The following is a 22,656-nucleotide window of genomic DNA, read 5'->3' on the forward strand; positions in this document are numbered from 1 at the left end:
CGTCGCTGTCTATCTCCTCCTGTCCTTTACTCTCAGAGAATGGGAAATGTGTTGGATATATCACAGCTGCCTGTAGCTAATTGAGTTTGTACAGCATAAGTAACCATCCGTGTCATAGGGTTACACTGATACAAACTCAACAAGCCACATTCAAATCAACGGACCTTATTTTGTCTGAAAACTGGGAATATATCTATATGTAGTCTGTTAATCTGTGCCACTACTTACCCTTCTCTGCAACATCCCTAAGAGTCCTGTCCAAGAACCATTGATGTTCTGGCCCCATTCATCTTCTCTTGGTGGTATAACCCTGTAACTATTGAATAAAAACATCTTAAGATTGAATAAAATTATCTTATGTTTTGTGTTATGCTTTTTAATAATTAAAAGTAACGTTAAATTGAAGTATTTAATGATAAATGATAAAGGTAAATGATAATTACAGGATATTACACGAGCTTCAATTTAATATCAAATTGATGTTAACTTCACATCAAACTGACGCGAGTATACTATTCTGTTTATTATCACAGATGTGATTTGAAAATGAATAAACATAAACCGCAGCAGTGATGTCATAGCGCTGTAAAAGGTAGTTTCCTGGTTCTATTTTCGCTCCAGTACAGGTAAACGACAAAATGCTATGTTGTTAAAAGGCCGTATTATTTTTTTAACAATACAGTCACGCCTAACGTTATCTCTCGTTAACTTCGCCCTACGAACTAACACTAAGGTTTAACGCAATTGCGTAGAATATAAGACAATGCACACTTTGTTTTCTTTGCAGTGTCATTATTTGCAATTTCAATAATGTCATATGAGGGGAAGCAGTCCCCTGTGTAGCCACATCCCTTCGGTCATCCTGAACCACGTGGACTGGCACATATTTTCATTGAGCGAAAATATAATCATTAGCACATGTGTATTCAAGATATACAATGAGATATTGATTTGCGCTGCTAAAGTGCTGCATCATGTGATAACAATACAAAATAAACATTCTTCAATTCTTTTTCTTTGTTTAACAAAAAACGTATTCTTGTGATCGAACTATGAACGAATGGATGTCAATAATCAAATGTATAGTATAACTGAAAAGGGATATGTGCACACTGTCCAAATTTCAGAAATATTTGCACCGATATGTTTTACTGCTTGATTAATGATTTAGTTCATCTGGTTCCTTTCATAATATAACTCTGAGATCGAGTGGAATTTGTGTATAAAACAAATATACTTTTTGGTTTCTGGTGGTCAGCCAAAAATGTCTTTTTTGCAGAGCGACAAACAACTCTCTACTTAACTGTATGACAAGAGAGAGGACTTCAAACTTTCGAATAGTATGCTTTACACAATTACAGCAGCTCCAGCTTTTGGTGTCTACATCTTTTCACAACTTTTGAGGGACAAGCGAGCAAACCCTTTCTTCGAAGACTTCAAAGAGAGACATTCGACTCTTGCTCAAAAGTTGTTTGATCAAGGCTACACCATTCAAGGTCTCTGTAAATCTTTTTTTATTGTAGGAATATGGAGAACAATTCCAAATCTGACGCATCAGTAAAGAAAAGGATTCCCTATTTTGACTTCCCATGTATTTTCAAGTTAACAATTGACTTGCCTTTGCATCTGTTTATGACAAGTGCCACCGACGGGGTAGGATATGATCACTTTTACATATGGTATCATCACTATTTGATAGTTATGAGATAAACATACTGTGATTTCAATGTAAAGCTAGGTTACCTGCAGATTTAACCGCGCTAAAATGAATTTGGAACTGAACACGCAGCGTGAGGTTTCAAATGTTTAATTTAGCGCGGTTAAATCTACAGGTCAACCTAGCTCTACATTGAAAACACAGTATGTTTATCTCCATTCGGCAGTGACAAATAAAACGCGAACTCTTTTGAGCTTGCAAATATATTGAGTAAAGCTGCATGGGTTGAGTCCAGTGTTTTGAGTGGGTTGACAACATCCTTAAATCAAATTACAATGACGCTGTATATGCTCGGGGAGTTTGCTTACATCGTGATACTCGAACATTGCTTACATCGTAATACTCGAACATATGAAAGGCATTGAAATTGCTATTTGCACCAGGTATTTTTATATACATCAGTCATAAACTCACCTGAAGTTCATAGCTTCTGCCAGCAGGTTCAGTACACAAAATGGAAACCCAAACACCTTCCGCTTATTCACTGTTATGTAGCCATAGCCAAAGCTGTTGTCCTGCAATTACAAAGGTCGGGCACGTTCACATTATCAATGACAGGTAAAGTGTAAGAACTAACGAGCACGTGATCCAGAGGAGATGGTTCGATGGAGGGGAAGTTAGGCGTCACAATCCTACTTGTTGAAGCATGCAAACATTCATACATTTAACAGCTTTAACAGTGAGGGCATATGCTAAGTGTAAACGTATTTCAACTCTATAACTATCTTATTTGGAAATATGTTTTCAACAATAATAACAGGCAAAAGTAAATTCAAGCAGCACATGACGGGCACAAAATGGGAATACGGATAGGTGGCACATGGCAATTCTTCTGTGTTGTTTGCCTTTGTGAAACATGGTTCTTACATCCAGTTAATAACAACGACATTAAATTTAATTTCCATTTACTAAGAAAACAATATTTGTAGCTACCTACCTTCATGACGGCAGTAAATTGTCGCCCATTGTAACCGAATTTGACATTGGGGAACACGTCAGTAGGATTTATTATAGTGTCATTGGAGAGAGCCACATCTGCGAAAGCACGTCCATAAGGATGAAACATCAGTGTCCACATCCTTGCCTTTGAAGAATGTCCCTAGTATCATACAGACATGCACGGGGTTAACATTGGCATAATTAAGATTCCAGAAGAACCCCCTTTGTATGTTTTAGTTATTATGTGTCATGTGTAAGGTGTTGTGGTGCAGATCATGACTCAATATCAATCACGGATTATAGTCCTTTAGTACCTGCGTCAGTGTTAAAAGCATACTAGGTTCACTGATAGTCGTTGAGACACAATGACACACAATTAAGCAGCTCACAGCTGCTATACTCTTTCCTCCTTTGCTTTCAACAAGCATGGGATACAGGGGTTATGCTGTGCCCGGGATCCCAACGGTGTTCAAGGGCATATAATAATGGCTTAACAGCTCTGATTCAGGTATTGTTGTCCACATTCGATATTTTTAGTCCTCCAAACAAGTTAGTTATTATGTGTCATGTATTATGTGTTATGGCGTGGATCATGCCTCAATATCAATGACTGATTAAGTGCATAAGTACCAACTTCAGAGATAAATACATACTAGGGACCAGGTAAACATCATTCCATGTTTGGAGTCCACCAGACAAACATGTTGAAACGAAAGCTCACCTGACGGGGAGGCAGTTCCAGCAACGCCACGTTCTCCACCTGAATGTTGCTGTCCAGGATAACAGGTAAGTCATCTGATTTCCCGACCACCAGAACCCGTGAAACGTGACACCAGTCGACCGACGAGTTGGATCTTGTTCCACAAAATCGAGACTGGCGAAGGAAATAGAGTTATCATATTTTGGGGGGAAGGTAAATGGCATGTATTATGAATAAACATAAGTTTAGCGAGACTAAGCGAGACTAAGTGATCGTGATACATCGTGTTTAAATCTTTTCAGGATATATACATTAAAAAAAAAACAAGCTTGATAACATCTTTGTCATAAAATGTCATCCTAAAGTTCTGTCATCGAAAAAGTATTCCTATCTCTTTCAGACGACAAATAGTCCCGTGAAGATTCGGGTTAGAATTGGTCTTCAGCAACCCATGCTTATGGTAAGAGGCCAATAACGGGATCGGGTGGTCATGCTCGATGACTTGTCATGCATGTCATCATATCCCGTTTGCGTTGATCGATGTTCATGATGTCAATCACTGGATTGACTAACAAACAAACGATACACATTACAAGGTATTTTAGACAGTAGCGAAGTCGTCCAAATCCAACCGTTTTATATTCTTGAAAAGACCACAAACCGCAGAGGTCTACACATATGGAACTGATCCCCTTGCGTCCTCGCTAACATTGCTTCGCAAATTATGTTTCCAAAGTGTAAAAAGCTTGTTAGCCACTGATTCGTAAATGCTCCCAATGGATATCGTTTATATCTGGCTTTATCTTCCCAAGAAACTTACCTATTACATAATAACTCTAGTTATCAACTTGATACATCTTACGACGAAAACAGACAGACGACCATAGTTTACCAGCTGTTAGCGATTCGTATATATGCATGTTGTTTGACGTACCAATTGACGTAAGACAGAAACAGTGGTAGTGACGTCAGAGAGGAGAAGTACATTGAGGCGAGGCTGGAGCAGCTTCTCCACATCTCCCAGGATTGTCAGCAGGCGTTCTTCTTGGAAGAAGCTGATATCATAGTCCATACTGGAAATACCTGACATTTCCAACGAGCGGCCGAAGTGTATATCTGAAATACATGAAGGTATGAAGGTATGTGGGGTATGAATAATACCAGTTACACAGCATGAATGGATCGATAAAGGTATCTGGGACGTTCCAGAAATGAGCTTGCGAACGTTTATAGATAACATACAACTGTGTCCTAATATGGTAATTCCTTTCCAGCAATTGGCACAATCACACACTCCTGAATTTCCAAGTAGTATAAAAGCACTTTTTATAATATACACATTCACGAAGTTTAGTTTGGAACTTATGTATCACATTGACCTCAGTATTTTGTACTACAGCTCTGAAATATAATATTAACCTTGCACCCATCACGAGTACAGTGATACGTGACATTTTTGTAAATGTTATGTGACATCAACGAATCATTGTCAGGTACAAACATGAACATTGAATCTGAACTCTAATAACAGATAGGTTTGACTGTGTTGACATGAGATTGAATGTTTCTATATAAAGTATGTATGAAGGTATGTTGCTACTTAAAGTAAATACAAATATATCATCAAATACAAATATGAGCACTAAATCTTACAGGTTTGAATTGGTATTCTTTCCTTTTTAGCCCCTAGGCGACGCATGAAGCGAACAACCTCCGCCATCTTTCTTGCAACAGATTTTGTCTTAAGTCTACTCGGGGGCAGTCTCAGGACTTAACATCAAATTTTGTCTTAGACTTAAGATATTCTCATAGTTTGAGCTTCGTGATCCCTGATTTAAGACAAACTTTGGTCTTAAGTCTAAATCTTAAGGGTTAAGACAAAATATTCGATAGGTCGTAAGATGCAAAATAGTGATTAAAATTACACTGACGAGCAAACAACATTGACAAAAGAGACATTGACATTGACAATACAGACAAGAAGAATTCATAAGACGTTGGATTTCTTCATTCGGTATTCGGCGCGATTCTTTCCAGAATCCCCTGTAGTTAGTCGCATGTGTTTGAGGGTTACGTTGTCTTCTATAATGACGATTAAGGTGGTTCCAGAGAAGTTCAATTTGCGATATGTTAGGACGTTATTGAATGTGACGGAGTAATACGTTCACGCTGCATGTGGTCATGTTGCAACAGGATCTTTGGGTTCTGTTTTAGAAATGGGAGCACACCTGGACGCAATACCTCGTCGAAGCTTGTGCTTCAACACAAGTTCCGGCATTTCCTGACCACATAAGCCAGCACAAATCATTACGTAACAAATGTTATATTTGGGATAACACTTTCTTAGTAAAGTACAGATTCTCGTACTTTTTTTAGGTTGAGTCCCGTCCGGGATTCGAACCCACACTTGCCAGAGTGAGGCACCTAATCGCCAGCACACAAAGTCAGCTATCTAACCCACTTCACAAAAATGAAAGTCCAACAACTTGTAGTCTAGATCACGTACTTTGAGTACTTTGAGTACTTTGAGTACCCCTCTGACATTACGCTGTCACTTTCAGATAGTACTGTCTCCTGAACACAACAACGACCGTGCGTTGTTCCAACAACACACATCTACCATCTACTCGGGAGAGCTGAAACCTGACGAAAAGACGACTCTCTGTCTTTTTGTTTTTTTTCTGGATTGTTGTACAATGCGGACTCACCTGAGTCTCTGACGCCGATGTTGACGTATGAGCATTGTCCCTTGAAAAGGTCAACAGGCCACAATACCATTACAATAGATACAGTAGACATGTCAAAGAACAGTTGATCCTGATGTTGATACACTAAAGAAGCTGTTCTTAAATATAGAATATGAGGGATGGTCACAAAGTTCCAAGCCTACCGAACAAAACCAATAAAGGTGAAAGTTTTATTTTTGAACATAATCTCCCTTCTGTTCAATACACTGCCCATATCGATAGTGAAGCTTTTCAATTCCAGTCAGCTTTGAGGTCATCATTGTCGTCATAGTGCTTTCCTCGATGGTGTTCTTTCTGGTTTGGAAACAGATCGAAATCACTTGGTGCCAGATCTTTTGAGTATAGAGGGCGAGGAAGCTCTTCGAACCCACATTGTAGCACAGCAGCCTTTGTAAGTCAAGAGGTGTGAGTGAGTGAGTGAGTGAGCCAGTGAGCGAGTGAGCGAGTGAGCGAGTGAGTGAGTATGGTTTTACGCCGCTTTAGCAATATTCCAGCAATATCACGGCGGGGGACACCAGAAATGGGCTTCACACATTGTACCCATGTCGGGAATCGAACCCGGGTCTTCGGCGTGACGAGCGAACGCTTTAACCACTAGGCTACCCGACCGCCCCTCAAGAGGTGTGAGAAGAGGCATTGTCATGAAGTAGTAGAACTCGAGAAGTCACAATTCCTCGCCGCTTTTCTTTGATAGCATCTCTCAGGAGATGAATCAGCATAGTAGTCGCCGGAATTCGTCTTTTGACTTTCTAAGTAGTAAACAAGGGTCACACCCTTTGCATCCCAGAATGAAGTGGCCATAACTTTCTTTACTGATCTTGAACACTTGAATTTCTTTGGTGCCGTAGAAGTGGATTGGTGCCATTCCATGGATTGACGTTTTGACTCAGGGTCGTAGTGGTAGTCCCATGTTTGATCACCCGTTGCTAATTTTCTTCAATTAGCTCTAACGTTAGATCTTAGGATCAGAATTTAGAAACTTTGGCACCCAACGAGCAGATATCTTATTCATCTGTAAATGTTCATGAATAATAGTTTCAATGGATCCATGGCTTAGACCTGTGTCTTTCTCAAGTTCAGCAATGGTAATACGTCTATTTGACAGTATAACATTTTTTTTCTTTCTCCTTGATTGAATCTTCATTGATGGAAGTTGAGGGACGTCCAGACCTAGCGTCATCATCAAGGCATGTTCTCCAACGTTTAACAGTGGAATAGCTAGGGCACATATCCCCATACACTTATGACATGCGGTCATGAATTTCTTGGGGAGTACTTTTCTCTAAAGTAAAAAACTTGATGACTACTCAGTACTCGTTCTTTCCATTTCTGTGTCAATTTGGACCGCTATCGCGTTTAGCTGGCTGTCATTAATATACAAATGGCCTGTATGTAAAAGCATGACTAAGCTGTCTTATATAGTAGTATAATTATCATGGTAGATTATCAGTTATAACAAGAATTGTGATTGAAACCCCCTAACGTTGATTTATGCTGTTTGCTTAGAACAGATTTGTGTTATAAACATGACGTCAGATTATTATCAGGTTGTAAGGAAATGGTTATTCATCGAAGCCTATGATTTGGGTAAACAGTACCTGATTGCCATGTGCGTTTAACGCAGGCGCAGACGTACTGTATTAAAACAGGAATGTGAAAACATGTGTTTATCTTATCTATTGGATTCGTTTGCTTCGGGTGAGAAATCAATGCATAGATACACATTCCCCTTGTCCCACAAATCATAAAGGTCATGTTGTATGTTTTTATGTATGTATCAACACACAGTAGGTCTGGAATTTAAGTTTTAGAAGTCAGCAAGGCCGTCATCGTCAAAACGTCTGTTCGTTGCCGCCATATAGTCCAGGCAATCTAGGCCATTTTTTCACTAAACTTGGAACAAATTGCAACAGAATATATTTTACCACAATGCATTTTTACAAGGTCCCGAAAACAACATACAAAAAGTCCCAAGCAACCCAAGTTTGGGAAATATGTCTAATTTGCATAATCCAATGTGGCCTACAATTATCAATATATCTTCCATATTTCAGATGAGGGTAAATGTTTTGATGAAAAAAAAGCATATGTTGTATTGCGAAATAGCCATATTATGTTTCTAAAAAGATATTCACAACAACTGAACGTTTTCGACTATTGACAAATCTGCAAAAATTCAAGATGGCCGCCAATTTCACTATGGTAATAGTTGTCAGTAGCAGATCGATGTTTCCGAAAATGTTGTTTTATCATGCTAGTTTAGACATGAGATGGAAGAGAAATAGTTCTTTGATAGTTTTCGCATTGCATACAGTGTCGTTGATGCCTTAGTTTAAAGTCATTTTGTCAGGATGGTATTTTAGCCGGCTATGTAAGTGTTTTAGCGGAACGCAAGGTGAGTCTCTGTAGGGAGTAACGTCCCTTGGCTGTCGGCCACAGCGGAAGTAAACAAACTCAACGTCCCATTCAACGTAAGTTAATGGAAGGTTAAGATTTGATCAATAGCTACTACTAAGTGTAGAATCACTACAATTTATGCCTTACTATGGTACGAGTGGTTTGATGAGGATATTCTTGTAGATTAATGCGTATTGCATTATGAAGTGAATAAGAAACTTTTCCCACGTGTTATGCACATGAAACTATATGAAAGTATTCATTTGTTCTGTGTTGACAAATATGTTTGTGCAGTAGTCTCTTGGTAAATACATGTATAAGGGTTGCAGCATTGTTATAGAATAATTGTGAGATTAAGAAATAATAATCTTTGCACAGGAATAACAGTTGCATTCCAATTAAGGGGAGATAATTCTGTGTTGTCTCTAAACAATCGGCAGTCATTCTCAAGATGTTCATTCAGTTTGTGTTCAAACAAGCACAGGGTTCTGTATCTTGTGTATGGTAGTGTTATTAGTATTTCTGAGATCAAGATAAATATTTTCAGGTCAAGTTTGATAAATTTGATATCAAGTTTGATAAAACATTTTGAGTATTTATATGCATTTTATCATGTAAAGGGGGATGACATCAGTGATTATTGTCAGTTGTCAGACATAGCGTTCAGTCAAGGATAGCCATAATTGGTACAGTTTTATGGAAATGTAACAAATGTAGTTAAGCAATAACTTCAGAGTATTATGTGTCATAGAAATTATTATTGATGAGTTTATTCATAATGTCATTAATGTGGAAAGGAAGTCTGTTTCCATGTATATTAAGGTTATCCATTGTATGTAAGAAATATCTAACAGTTAATAATGTTTTTATAATATTAATTAATATTTTATATAATAATAAGTCAGCATAGTTTTCAAACAGTTAACTGAAAGTTTATATTGGAAACTGTTGACGTTGATAACAATTCTCTACGGTATTCCTTAGTTGAAATTGTTCATATTGGTTGACATTTCCAGGACATTAGTTGTCCATTCCAGTTGTGAATTATTATTTAGATGGTCTTGCCAGTTCTGATAGGTACTAGTAACAACACTATGATGCATTAAGTACTGTATCATGTGCTCACGAGAAGTTTTGTGTATGTGTTCAGAAGTATTATGTGTTAAAGTCTAAAGTAACATGATTCCAGCATATCAGTCCTTGATGATGTCAGATGGAAGTCCTGTTCTACTGTTTGTAGAAATTGTTGATGATAGGCGATTGATTATGTAACACGCATGCGCAGACATTCTGTATTAAAACAGGAATGTCAAAACATTTGTTTATCTTATCTATTGGATTCGTTTGCTTCAGTTTCAGGGGATTTCAGCAGTCTTGGGGGCAGCCCGAGCAGGGGCACCTGATGGCTTCAAACCTGTTACAAATATAGCTCATAGTTGAATGTTATTCAGGCTTAGAACCTTTTGACCAGACCTCGCATGCAAGTAAAGCTTATGGAGACACGTGGTCTGCCTGTCCTCAGTGTGTCCACTGCCTGCCCTGTATGACAGCAGCCTGGTGATTGTTTTGGACGAGTCTAACATAACTGCGCAGAGATAGCGTCATGTCTTGTCCCCAACTTATAACAGTTTCTCGACTTATGCATTGACGAACATTGTTAGCTGTTTTTATACCCACATGCAACCTGTGATCATCCTTCCCGTGCATTTTGAATTTTACCCTATAAAGTCATTTGACATGGAATTCATTGAACTAAATAACGAGCTTTCAGTTCTACTTTTCGTTTATACGATTAGTTTTACGTGATTTGGGGGCATTTTTTCGTATTCGAATTAAAATTCAAATAAAGTTGATTTTGATATTGTTTCTTTTGCTCGCCAAAGTGGTCACACGTCAGTGATGGCACCAGGCGATGGCGAAGAGGATAAGCATGTGACTGCTCTATCCGTAGCCCCCACCACTCACACAGTTTTCATAACAGTATAACAAAAGTAACTGCCAGTGTGAGGAAGACTGAAAAGTCCATGTCAAGGTCATGGCATGTGATAGCAGCGTGCTCCAAGTGAACAAGCGAAGGTAATATTCAGTGAGTTCCTCTGAATGTCTGACATTAACAGTTCTGAAATGATTTCATCGGGCCTTTAAGACTTAATCGCTGCGTTCTGTACATAAGATGTAGACCCGTGAAGATCCGGGGTAGAATAGGTCTTCAGCAACCAATGCTTGCCGTAAAAGGCGACTATGCCTGTCGTAAGAGGCGACTAACGGGATCGGGTGGTCAGGCTCGCTGACTTGGTTGAAGCATGTCATCGATCCCAATTGCGTGGATCAGTGCTCATGATGTCAATCAATGAATTGTCTGGTCCAGACTCGATTATTTACAGACCGCCGTCGTATAGCTGGAATATTGCTGAGTGTTATTTTACCTGTGTATACATGTACGTTCGGGTTATAACGAACTGGCTTCTTCAATCAAAACATGGAAATACAATCACAAAATTAAAAAACAATGGATTAATTTATCGAAGGATTTCACTGTCACAACATTATAAATACAGAGGCCGTTTTCTTCAATCGTGGTATCCATTTTCTCTATTCGAGGTGGCCGTTTTCACTAAACCTATTGACCGTTTTGTCACAGTTCCCCAGATTGGCACAGATGCGGACGTCATTTTGAATGTTTACCCATACACCAAAATAACACTGAACATGGTTTCTAACTCGTTTGTTTGTTGTTTTTTACGCCGCACTCAGCAATATTCCAGCTATTTGACGGCGGTCGGTTTCTCACTAGGGAAATGTGGACGCCATAAGCTAGATCCATTCAATTTGCACACAATTATGTCGACATGAGTAGTAAGCAGGTGTTGTGAAGCAGGGGGATGCCAGTCAATATTACAATCATCACTGTATCATCATGCGACTGTATGTCATCAAATACATCAGTATCCAGCAGATCCTATTTTACTTCAACTACAACACTTTCCGCTCCCCAGGTTTATGGAGTCAAACATATGAACATGTTTCGCAACATTCGTCACCACTCGCCCCTTTCCGTAACCTGCAAGAAGACTCGTACCCCTATCGAAGAATGTTAGGTGCGAAAATACGACAAACCAATCAAAATGCGCGTATGACTTCAAGTTCCTCATCAAAGAATCCCTCAGAAATATTTTTTGATTTTACATGTCTTGCATCTAAATATATACCCAAGACACAGTTAAGTGTGTTCAATCATACTGTATAATTCCGCACGTCCCGATGTGCTCTAAATTGCATGTGAAATACATATAAAATATGGGGAATTATGTGTGAACCATTACGCAACGCGGGCGGTCGGGTAGCCTAGTGGTTAAAGCGTTAGCTCGTCACGCTGAAGACCCGGGTTCAATTCCCGACATGGGTACAATCTGTGAAGCCCATTTCTGGTGTCCCCCGCCGTTATATTGCTGGAATATTGCTAAAAGCGGCGTAAAACCATACTCACTCACTCACTCACTCATTACGCAACGAGTTGACAATTGTTTTAGGTATGCCCGTTTGCGCTTAGACGGAACCCAGTCGCAAAAAATGGCCACGAGAGGGACACGAGTCGCTATTCGGCTTGTCCCGGAATAACACGAGTAGCTCACGAATGGTTTCGCAAAGCAGATGAGCCAACATTGGCATTTAGTTCACTGCAGATTAATAATACCAAAAGGTGCAAGGTTTGCAATCGCAAGAAAACATGTCTGATTGCTTTACAGTGGTGTTTTGTAAATCTAACATCATAAGGAAGCAGTATGATACCAAGTTAACTTTGACACTTCTTTAAAACTTGCATTTGCATCAAACGACTCACCTAGCTCCTGCTGACGCAGGACGAGAACAGACTGCCAGTTGAGAGAAATCAGAAGATGCATAAGCATGTCGTTTTAAGGTTACTGCCCTCGGCGATAGAAAACTTCTGAAGAACTTTACCACAGAGAACATCAACGTTATGTGAATAATCAATTTCATTGTTTAACAATGCATCAACAAAGCAAATACGTTCTTAACATTCAAATCTTTTTTAGCAGGACGTAAGTGGGCAGATGACTATGCTTACATTAACGTCAACGTGGAATATAAGTTAAACATATTGACAAAGACTATGATGTTGATTTTAAAAATGCAGCTGTATTTACGAAAGACTCAACTGTCTCGTTGGTAAAACATGTTGCCTGGTTACCGAAGATTATTTACTTGATGAATACTATGGTAATGAAGTAATCACGACCCTACTTTTTTTGCAAGTAAACACAACGCAATATGGCCTAATTCCTTCATTATGGGATCACTATATCACCATTTTTCTGTAAACATGTAAAAGAAGAAACACGTTCACGTAGTTTCGATGAATTGGACGCATTTAATTTACGGTAACGATTAGAGTCCATTTACAATTACTTTGTTTGCTTGATAAACAATAAATACTATCTCTATTGATGCTGCTATACGGGGATATGGGGTGAGAACAAAGCCTGGAGTGGGGTCCGTCCTCTGGTTATTCAAGCCAGATGACAGTTCAAGCCAACTGCGTTATGGAGTCATGTGTCAGCCTCATTTATGCTTAATTTCATATCCGTAGTTCTTCACATCCATATGAAGAACTTTATAAAAATATGTACGTGATACTACTCAACAATATGTTGGGGTATTTCAATAGTAATGAGACCCGTGAAGACCCGGCATAGAATAGGTCTTCAGTAACCCATGCTGGTAAGAGGCGAATGGGATCGGGTGGTCAGGCTCGCTGACTTGGTTGATGCATGTCATCGTATATCAGTTGGATCGATGCTCATGATGTCAGTCACTGGATTGTCTGGTCCAGACTCGATTATTTACAGACCGCCGTCATATATTTGTACTGTCTTTGGTCTCCAAAGGTGTATTAGCTATCTTTAAAAAAATGAGTATAGTAGGTATTCAGTAAGTGTAAAAACCTTGTAAAATTGCGTCCAAAAAGTGGTATCATGGTTACTGAATCTTGGAAAGGTTGTCATTATATAAATAAGCTTTGAAAGAAAAGAAGAAAATATTCCTGAAAGGGACATTTCGCATGTGAACTTTATTGTGTCAGAGGAAGATGACTGTGACCAAAATAATTCTTCTTATGAAGAAGCATAACATGCCACCCAAGACATTGAAAAAGCATGAGAATACCTTCATAAACATGTCTTCAATAAAGAATCCGAGTCCCGATACGGCACACTTCTATCTGTGGAGGAACTCTTCAGTTTGGAAAGGTAAGCAGAAACAAGCAGCATACAGAAAAGATCACTGGGCTGAATGGGTTTTTGATTCGTGGTATCTAGAAAAGAAAGGTGCCAATGGTGACACCTCAATCTCAGTGATGAGAATTCATGTGGCTATCTGATACGGAAGTAAAGAATCAGAAAGGGGAATACCATAGGAACAACATCAATGCAATGTTTAGCTCAATTCTATACTTCCTGAGACAAAACTGAAGACAAAAACATTTTTTGTGATTCTGAATTTGCTGCTGTTCGTCGAATTTTGGACGCAAAAATGAAAGCCCTTGTGTGAAGAGATGTTAGCATTGGAATTCAGAAGCGGAAGGCTGATGAGTTGACGCTCAGCCAGGAGGAAATTTTGTGGGAGACGGGGATCCAAGGAGAAGACACACCTGCTGGACACAGTGTTCTATCTAAATGGCACCTGTTTCTGTTGAAGGGGTGGTGCTGAGCATCATGTTTCATCGGAAGGAGAATGCGGTAATTTTGATATCGTAAGGAAGAATGGTGCGAAGCATTTGCGGTATTAGGAGATGTAACTGTGACCAACAATGGTGGATTAAAGCACAAGAATATCCCAAGGCAGTAAAGTATACTTGGATCCGATACACAAAATACAGTCAGATGCCCAGTGAGAAAAACTGTATCTGTATCTGGTACCAAGTACCAAAGACCGGATATGTGGTATTGCGCCTTACCTATTGGCAGGCAGACGCTGGGAGGGACCATGCGTAGACTCAGATTTGAGTTTCACTGCGAGCAACCACAGCAACGCGGTTGTATAACAGCGGGCTTGATGAGGCAGCTAATTGCCGAGTCACAGGTTATCTGCTATCCAAGAGTGAGTGGGTGTTTTGAATGTTAAATGTTAAATGTCGCATATGTAATGTTTGGGACACCAAATTCTAGTACTTTTGCGGGTTCAGTCTCATCCGGGATTCGAACCCACACTCCTCAGACTAAAGCAACTAATCGCCAGCGGCCTAACCCACTCAGCCATCGAGGCTTCCACAAAAATGGAAGTCCGACAACTGGTAGTCTGGATCACGTACTTTGTATAACCTGGGGCGTTACAAAACAAACCAACAAACTTTGTAAACCCCTCTGATATGTTTAAACAGGTACGGCTCCAATGGTCAATAGCTATGTAAAAACACTGTAATTTGTACTTTACTAAGACTGTGTCATCCCAAATAGAACATGTGGTACATTCTCTAGTTATTTACATGTAAGAACGCTTAAGTTGAAATAATAACTTACGTTACAGAAGTTACAAAAATAGCTCATACCTCATGGTGTCCATCACAATGATCGCTGTAAGAGACCCGTGAAGATCCGGGGTAGAATAGGTCTTCAGCAACATATGCTTGTCGTAAAAGGCGACTATGCTTGTCGTGAGAGGCCACTAACGGGATCGGGTGGTCAGGCTTAATGACTTGGTTGATGCATGTCATCTCACCTCACCTGATAATGAATAAGTTGCAGGCTGAGTGTCCTTGGTGGTGTTTGATAGTTTTCTGCCCAGATGCAAGGTCGTCAAACCAAGTATGATCAATTCGGTACATTTCAACATGATTCTGTAGTATGTTGTACGCTGAATCTTATAAGTTAACAAAGTATACTTCCGTCATTAATTGTAATAGAGATTACTTTAATGTCATGCTTTATTTCTTTGAATAAAGTTACGTAAAACCGTGTAAATGCTCTAGATAAATATAAAATTATGTACAAAATCGTTGTATACAATGACAAGTAATAGGAATCAATGTGACCTTTGTATGTGCACATGAAAAGCACACAACATGCCAAAATTAAGAAACCTTCGCCAAATTAACGGTGTTGGTCAAACGATAAACGGTCTCATTTACGCCTCAGTAGAAATCTTCCCAATCGTGATGTACTGCGTTCTAGTTCAAGTCAGTTCAGTCATAGAGAATATTTTATTATTTATGACACTTGAATTAATATTTTCAGCCTTTAAGACACTGGCGTTAATGAAAATGGGCTTGGCTTTGCAATGCAAGCATAAAGACACTGTTTGATCGTTGTTCTCGAATTTTAAGAAAACGTATTTCTGTCGCCTTATATTTATGAACTATGTCTTGCATAGAAATGTTGCAGGATGTCTTAATAACTAATTGGTATTTACAAAGTATAAGCAGACAAAGCAAAGTGACAGTTCATTATTACCTGATGCTGGTTGGATTAAAAAAAGACCAATACAATAGTTCAGTCGACAGCAAAATCAGTTGAATAGTCGTAAAAGCTTCTAGGTGTTTACACTGAATAACTTATCAGTCGACATCAGGAGAGATATATTTTACAGCGTCATGGCCATCCATGACACCGTGCTCATACTATCAACCTCTGGTTATTACTAGCCCGCCCCAGCGCTGATCAATGTGTAGACTATCGATTGCTACAATAAGAAGCTCACTGGTATGTGGGACGGAATGAAAGTTCCCAAAGATTGTGTTTTTATTGGTACTTTGACTAAAAATCGCAAAGAATACCATCCTTGAAAGGATTGTTCTTATTTTATCAAAATCCTCAGATGAATAGTTCTCCACACAAAGGGAGAAGAAAGGTAACGCTATCATCATGTGACGATATAATTGATGAAACAATACATTATTTTTTCATTAATTAGCATGAGATATTACTACATTACCGTTAAGAGTGTAACAGAGCATAACGTTTACGTAGTGTTAATGAATGTGACGCATGCGATGCTGGTGCGGCAACGATTAGATTTCATCTGTAATTACTTTGTCTGATTGATAAACAATAAATACACTCTTCATTGATGCTGCTGTACGGAGATATGGCGTGACAGCCAAGTCTGAGCTGGGGTTTAAACTATCTTTAGGTTGATCGATGTCCGTTCTCTTGTAATTCAAGTTAGATAATTATTCAAGAGAACCGTCAGATAGCATGCCCACACACCTTATCGAGTCATGATGCTAGCCATTAGTTGTGCGAGGGTTGATTACAAGTTCTGAGCCTCACATTAAAGGAATTGCTTAACAGTGATTTTTTTTGTTGACGACATTTCATGATTTCATAGAAGTATATTTACACAAACTTCAGTCATTTAACCAACTTGTTTCGATGTATCAAGTCAGTAAAAACAGGTCGGATGGGGATTGGTGGTGGCGGTGTTTGGGGGCTGTGAATTTGTATCGAGATTAGATATTTGTCAGCTACAGCTACAAAACCAGACATTTTTTTATTATGTGAGTTTTTTGTTTTTTTTCTTTTTAAAAAACCCATCTTGCAACAATGTCATTTTTGTGGCGGGCAATTTATTTTTTTCAACAGTCTGAGGCATAATTAGTTTTTTTCGAAAAAAATTAAAAGTCGGTTCCTTAAGAGGGGGCAGCAGAGTTTAAGCGTGGCAGAGAGAGCATTAAAGACACCCCCGTCCCGGAAGACCAGTGACGTCAAAAACACCAGAAATGTTCCAGAGAATCCAAGATATGAGGGTGTTTGACCGGCGATTGACTGGGCGCCATATTATACCTTCCAATATAACATAAACGGTGACAATGAAGAAAGTAATAGCTCGTTAGGTTCCAACACACTGACATCTGCTACACAACGCACCAAACACATGCCTCGTGGTGATCTACCCATGTTTGAAGCAGATCCAGAAAGGTTCTTGTGATTATGGATGACGCATGGGTTCATCATTTCCATAACAAGAGTTACAAAACAATCATCACCACCAAAGAAGGTAAAGATTGTTCCATCATCAAGTTGTGACATCCTTGTTCTGGGCTGCCAAGGGTGTCATAGTCGACTTCCAAAGGGCCGGACAAAAAAAGGGGTATGTTTTGCTGCACTTTTTAGGCATTGGTGGCCTCAAATTAAGACTAAGAGACATGTGAATTCGAAGCTGGGGAACAAATCAAGGCTACAATCCACGAGTGTGGCTTTGATCTCTTTCAGTGCCCATCTTTTTCTCCTGATCTGACTCCGTCAGACTTCCATCTTTTCCCAAACATGAAGAAAGCTCTAGCCGAAACCCATTTCGAGACGAACAATGACGCCATGGCAGATGTAGATGTCTATTTGTTGCAGCCAAGAGAAACGATTTCCACGCAGCTGGGATAAAATGCATGAATGTTGAAGGGTATTATGTTGAAAAATACATTTACATTTAAAACATCGTCATAATACTCCCCCAGAAGGTCCCTGCTTATCTACTGATGCTAAGAATGAGGCCCCTTTCTAGGGAAGACCCATATTTCTTTGTGGCTCTCAGGATCTTGTCTAAACCCCCTGTGCATTAACGTCTGTTATTGCCGGGACCTCTTAAGCTGTTCTATAAATCAGCCACTGGCAATATTCACAAGCGCATATTAATGAAGTTATAAACCCTTTACCCGCTGCATTTACCATTTACCATTCACACACACACACACACACACACACACACACACACACACACACACACACACACACAAGCACAAACACAAACACAAGCACACACATGCAATGCTCAGGTCAAAACAAGCATCTTTCTTGAAGCAGTGAATTAACAAATGACTGAAAAACAGAGTCAGTGTCTTGTAAGGAGAGGAGATGCCAATATGTGTTGTCAGAGGCGTGGTTAGTTTCGATGATTTAGTAGATTCATTTTACCCGACTACTTGAGACAAGGCCTATTAGACCAACTTTGTCTTTATCTCGCTCAACAAACAAACCAACAAACCAACAAACGAATAAATAAGTTAACAGTATCCACACGACTTCATCACTTCTGTATTGTGACGTCATGATCTACTGTGACGTCCAAACAATTCACGTAAATATGATGTCTGTGTTTCGTCAAGGATGGTGTGTATCACACCAACATGCTGTGGTGCATATCTCGACACCAATGAAGGATACTGTGGTGCCGAAGGGCCAGTATAAATGGTAAATTTCTTTAAACCCAGAAATTGTTTGATCAAAGTTACAATATTCAAGGCCTCAATAAAGGTTTCAAAAAGGTAGACACGTGGAGGACATTTCCAAATTTGACACATCAGTGACAAAAATGATGTCCGATGTAAAATTCTCTTTCCTTTTTGCGAACATCATTACTATCTGATAGTGATTCATAAACACATGTTCATGATAAAGTCGGAATCGTACAATTGACTCGATTAAATTAAACTGACATGGGATTAAAAGCCATTGTGTGTTTAACAATACATTGTTAACTTAGACGAAAATTACTACAAGTCTCTTATTGGCCTCTGTTTTCCTCAACGTACATGTCTCTGAATAGCAACCAATAGTCTTGGCACATGAAATTGGATCCAACCTTAAACATATTGGACATCTGGGAACATTTGCATCTTGGGCTTCATCTCCAGTAGGTCGAGGATGGCAGCAGCTGCAACAGCCTGTTTGATTTGCCTGTCCCTCCTTGAGGTACATGGGAGGCAGACCGTTAAGAACTATTGCTATAAAAAGAAGTCGGCCCCTGTTTCAGAGGCGGCAGTTAAAGTTTGGAATGGATCTAGACTTGACTGTGCTCAGCTGTTTGCTATTCCCAGTGAAGGCAAATGTCACTCCTTCCTTTATGACCAAATTACAGGATTTTGTCTCAACGTCACCGACGGCAGTCTTGGCAAAGATACAACTAACACGACCAGAGCTGAGAATTGGGTTTTGATACCGTGTGGAGGTAAGACATATAGTCACTTGGGCCGGTGTCATATGCAGATAAGATATATTCACGGTGTCGAGAGTCATATACAGGTAAGTCATATATTCCCGCAGGCGGGTGTCTTGTACACGTGAGACATATAGTCACGTGTTTGGGTGTGTGTGGGGTGATGGTGGTAGTAGAAGAGGAGAGAGGTAGGTGTCGGTGGGGTGGTGGTGGTAGTAGGAGAGCGGAGAGGTAGGTGTCGGTGGGGTGATGGTGGTAGTAGGAGAGGTAGGTGTCGGTGGGGTGATGGTGGTAGTAGGAGAGGTAGGTGTCGGTGGGGGGGTGGTGGTAGTAGGAGGGGAGAGAGGTAGGTGTCGGTGGGGTGATGGTGGTAGTAGGAGAGGTAGGTGTCGGTGGGGTGATGGTGGTAGTAGGAGAGGTAGGTGTCGGTGGGGTGATGGTGGTAGTAGGAGAGGAGAGAGGTAGGTGTCGGTGGGGTGGTGGTGGTAGTAGGAGAGGTAGGTGTCTGTGGGGTGATGGTGGTAGTAGGAGAGGTAGGTGTCGGTGGGGTGATGGTGGTAGTAGGAGAGCGGAGAGGTAGGTGTCGGTGGGGTGATGGTGGTAGTAGGAGAGCGGAGAGGTAGGTGTCGGTTGGGTGATGGTGGTAGTAGGAGAGGTAGGTGTCTGTGGGGTGATGGTGGTAGTAGGAGAGGTAGGTGTCGGTGGGGTGGTGGTGGTAGTAGGAGAGCGGAGAGATAGGTGTCGGTGGGGTGGTGGTGGTAGTAGGAGAGGTAGGTGTCGGTGGGGTGATGGTGGTAGTAGGAGAGGAGAGGTAGGTGTCGGTGGGGTGATGGTGGTAGTAGGAGAGGAGAGAGGTAGATACCGGTGGGGTGATGGTGGTAGTAGGAGAGGGGAGGTAGGTGTCGGTGGGGTGATGGTGGTAGTAGGAGGGGAGAGGTAGGTGTCGGTGGGGTGATGGTGGTAGTAGGAGAGCGGAGAGGTACGTGTCGGTGTGGTGATGGTGGAAGTAGGAGAGCTGAGAGGTAGATGTCGGTGGGGTGATGGTGGTAGTAGGAGAGCGGAGAGGTAGGTGTCGGTGGGGTGATGGTGGTAGTAGGAGAGGAGAGGTAGGTGTCGGTGGGGTGATGGTGGTAGTAGGAGAGCGGAGAGGTAGGTGTCGGTGGGGTGATGGTGGTAGTAGGAGAGGAGAGGTAGGTGTCGGTGGGGTGATGGTGGTAGTAGGAGAGGTAGGTGTCGGTGGGGTGATGGTGGTAGTAGGAGGAGGAGAGGTAGGTGTCTGTGGGGTGATGGTGGTAGTAGGAGAGCGGAGAGGTAGGTGTCTGTGGGGTGATGGTGGTAGTAGGAGAGGTAGGTGTCGGTGGGGTGATGGTGGTAGTAGGAGAGGAGAGGTAGGTGTCGGTGGGGTGATGGTGGTAGTAGGAGAGGTAGGTGTCGGTGGGGTGATGGTGGTAGTAGGAGGAGGAGAGGTAGGTGTCGGTGGGGGGGTGGTGGTAGTAGGAGAGGAGAGGTAGGTGTCGGTGGGGTGATGGTGGTAGTAGGAGAGGTAGGTGTCGGTGGGGTGATGGTGGTAGTAGGAGAGGAGAGGTAGGTGTCGGTGGGGTGATGGTGGTAGTAGGAGAGGTAGGTGTCGGTGGGGTGATGGTGGTAGTAGGAGAGGTAGGTGTCGGTGGGGTGATGGTGGTAGTAGGAGAGGAGAGGTAGGTGTCGGTGGGGTGATGGTGGTAGTAGGAGAGGAGAGAGGTAGGTGTCGGTGGGGTGATGGTGGTAGTAGGAGAGGAGAGGTAGGTGTCGGTGGGGTGATGGTGGTAGTAGGAGAGGAGAGGTAGGTACCGGTGGGGTGATGGTGGTAGTAGGAGAGGTAGGTGTCGGTGGGGTGATGGTGGTAGTAGGAGAGGTAGGTGTCGGTGGGGTGATGGTGGTAGTAGGAGAGGAGAGGTAGGTGTCGGTGGGGTGATGGTGGTAGTAGGAGAGGTAGGTGTCGGTGGGGTGATGGTGGTAGTAGGAGAGGTAGGTGTCGGTGGGGTGATGGTGGTAGTAGGAGAGGTAGGTGTCGGTGGGGTGATGGTGGTAGTAGGAGAGCGGAGAGGTAGGTGTCGGTGGGGTGATGGTGGTAGTAGGAGAGGTAGGTGTCGGTGGGGTGATGGTGGTAGTAGGAGAGGTAGGTGTCGGTGGGGTGATGGTGGTAGTAGGAGAGCGGAGAGGTACGTGTCTGTGGGGTGATGGTGGTAGTAGGAGAGGTAGGTGTCGGTGGGGTGATGGTGGTAGTAGGAGAGGGGAGAGGTAGGTGTCTGTGGGGTGATGGTGGTAGTAGGAGAGGTAGGTGTCGGTGGGGTGATGGTGGTAGTAGGAGAGGGGAGAGGTAGGTGTCTGTGGGGTGATGGTGGTAGTAGGAGAGGTAGGTGTCGGTGGGGTGATGGTGGTAGTAGGAGAGGGGAGAGGTAGGTGTCTGTGGGGTGATGGTGGTAGTAGGAGAGGTAGGTGTCGGTGGGGTGATGGTGGTAGTAGGAGAGGGGAGAGGTAGGTGTCTGTGGGGTGATGGTGGTAGTAGGAGAGGTACGTGTCGGTGGGGTGATGGTGGTAGTAGGAGAGGAGAGAGGTACGTGTCGGTGGGGTGGTGGTGGTAGTAGGAGAGGAGAGAGGTACGTGTCGGTGGGGTGATAGCGTATTAGTAGGAGGGGAGAGGTAGGTGTCGGTGGGGTGATGGTGGTAGTAGGAGAGTAGACGTAGATGTCGGTGGGTGGGTGCTCCTCGGAGAGGGGAGAGGTAGGTGTCGGTTGGGTGATGGTGGTAGTAGGAGAGGAGAGAGGTAGGTGTCGGTGGGGTGATGGTGGTAGTAGGAGAGGAGAGAGGTAGGTGCCGGTGGGGTGAATGTGGTAGTGGGAGAGGGGAGAGGTAGATGTCGGTGGGGTTTTGATGCTGGGAGGGTGGGTGGACAGATATCTCCAAGGAGTATGGCATTTCATCATTGTCAGAGCCTGCATCTTTCTAATTCCAGATCAGAGACCATGTGCACGATATTCTAGAAGGACATTCCAAATACAACCAGATCAATTCACAACTCTTCAAATCAATGGTCAGAAGTTACGGGATTTAAAGATATTTCTGTCTATTCAAAATTGCCGTAGAGTAAGGTTCGCTTTCTTATCAAGTCTTAGCTACCGCCAAAGTATAGAAAACTACGAGATTGTATCCATCACTTTACCTGAACCCGG

The 22,656-nt window shown here is 41.8% G+C and overlaps 1 protein-coding gene across 1 annotated transcript; it reads right to left on the reverse strand.

Moving 5' to 3' along the window:
- Window positions 1-19,581: 19,581 nt before the first annotated feature.
- Window positions 19,582-22,425, reverse strand: LOC125376980 (proline-rich extensin-like protein EPR1). Its single transcript, XM_048389731.1, has one exon. It carries the CDS (start codon window positions 22,423-22,425, stop codon window positions 19,582-19,584), a length of 2,844 nt encoding a protein of 947 aa, XP_048245688.1.
- Between the last annotated feature and the right edge of the window lie 231 nt (window positions 22,426-22,656).

The sequence above is a fragment of the Haliotis rufescens genome, unplaced genomic scaffold (genome assembly GCF_023055435.1).
Source record: "Haliotis rufescens isolate VD_foot unplaced genomic scaffold, xgHalRufe1.0.p SCAF_8, whole genome shotgun sequence".
Taxonomy (NCBI): domain Eukaryota; kingdom Metazoa; phylum Mollusca; class Gastropoda; order Lepetellida; family Haliotidae; genus Haliotis; species Haliotis rufescens.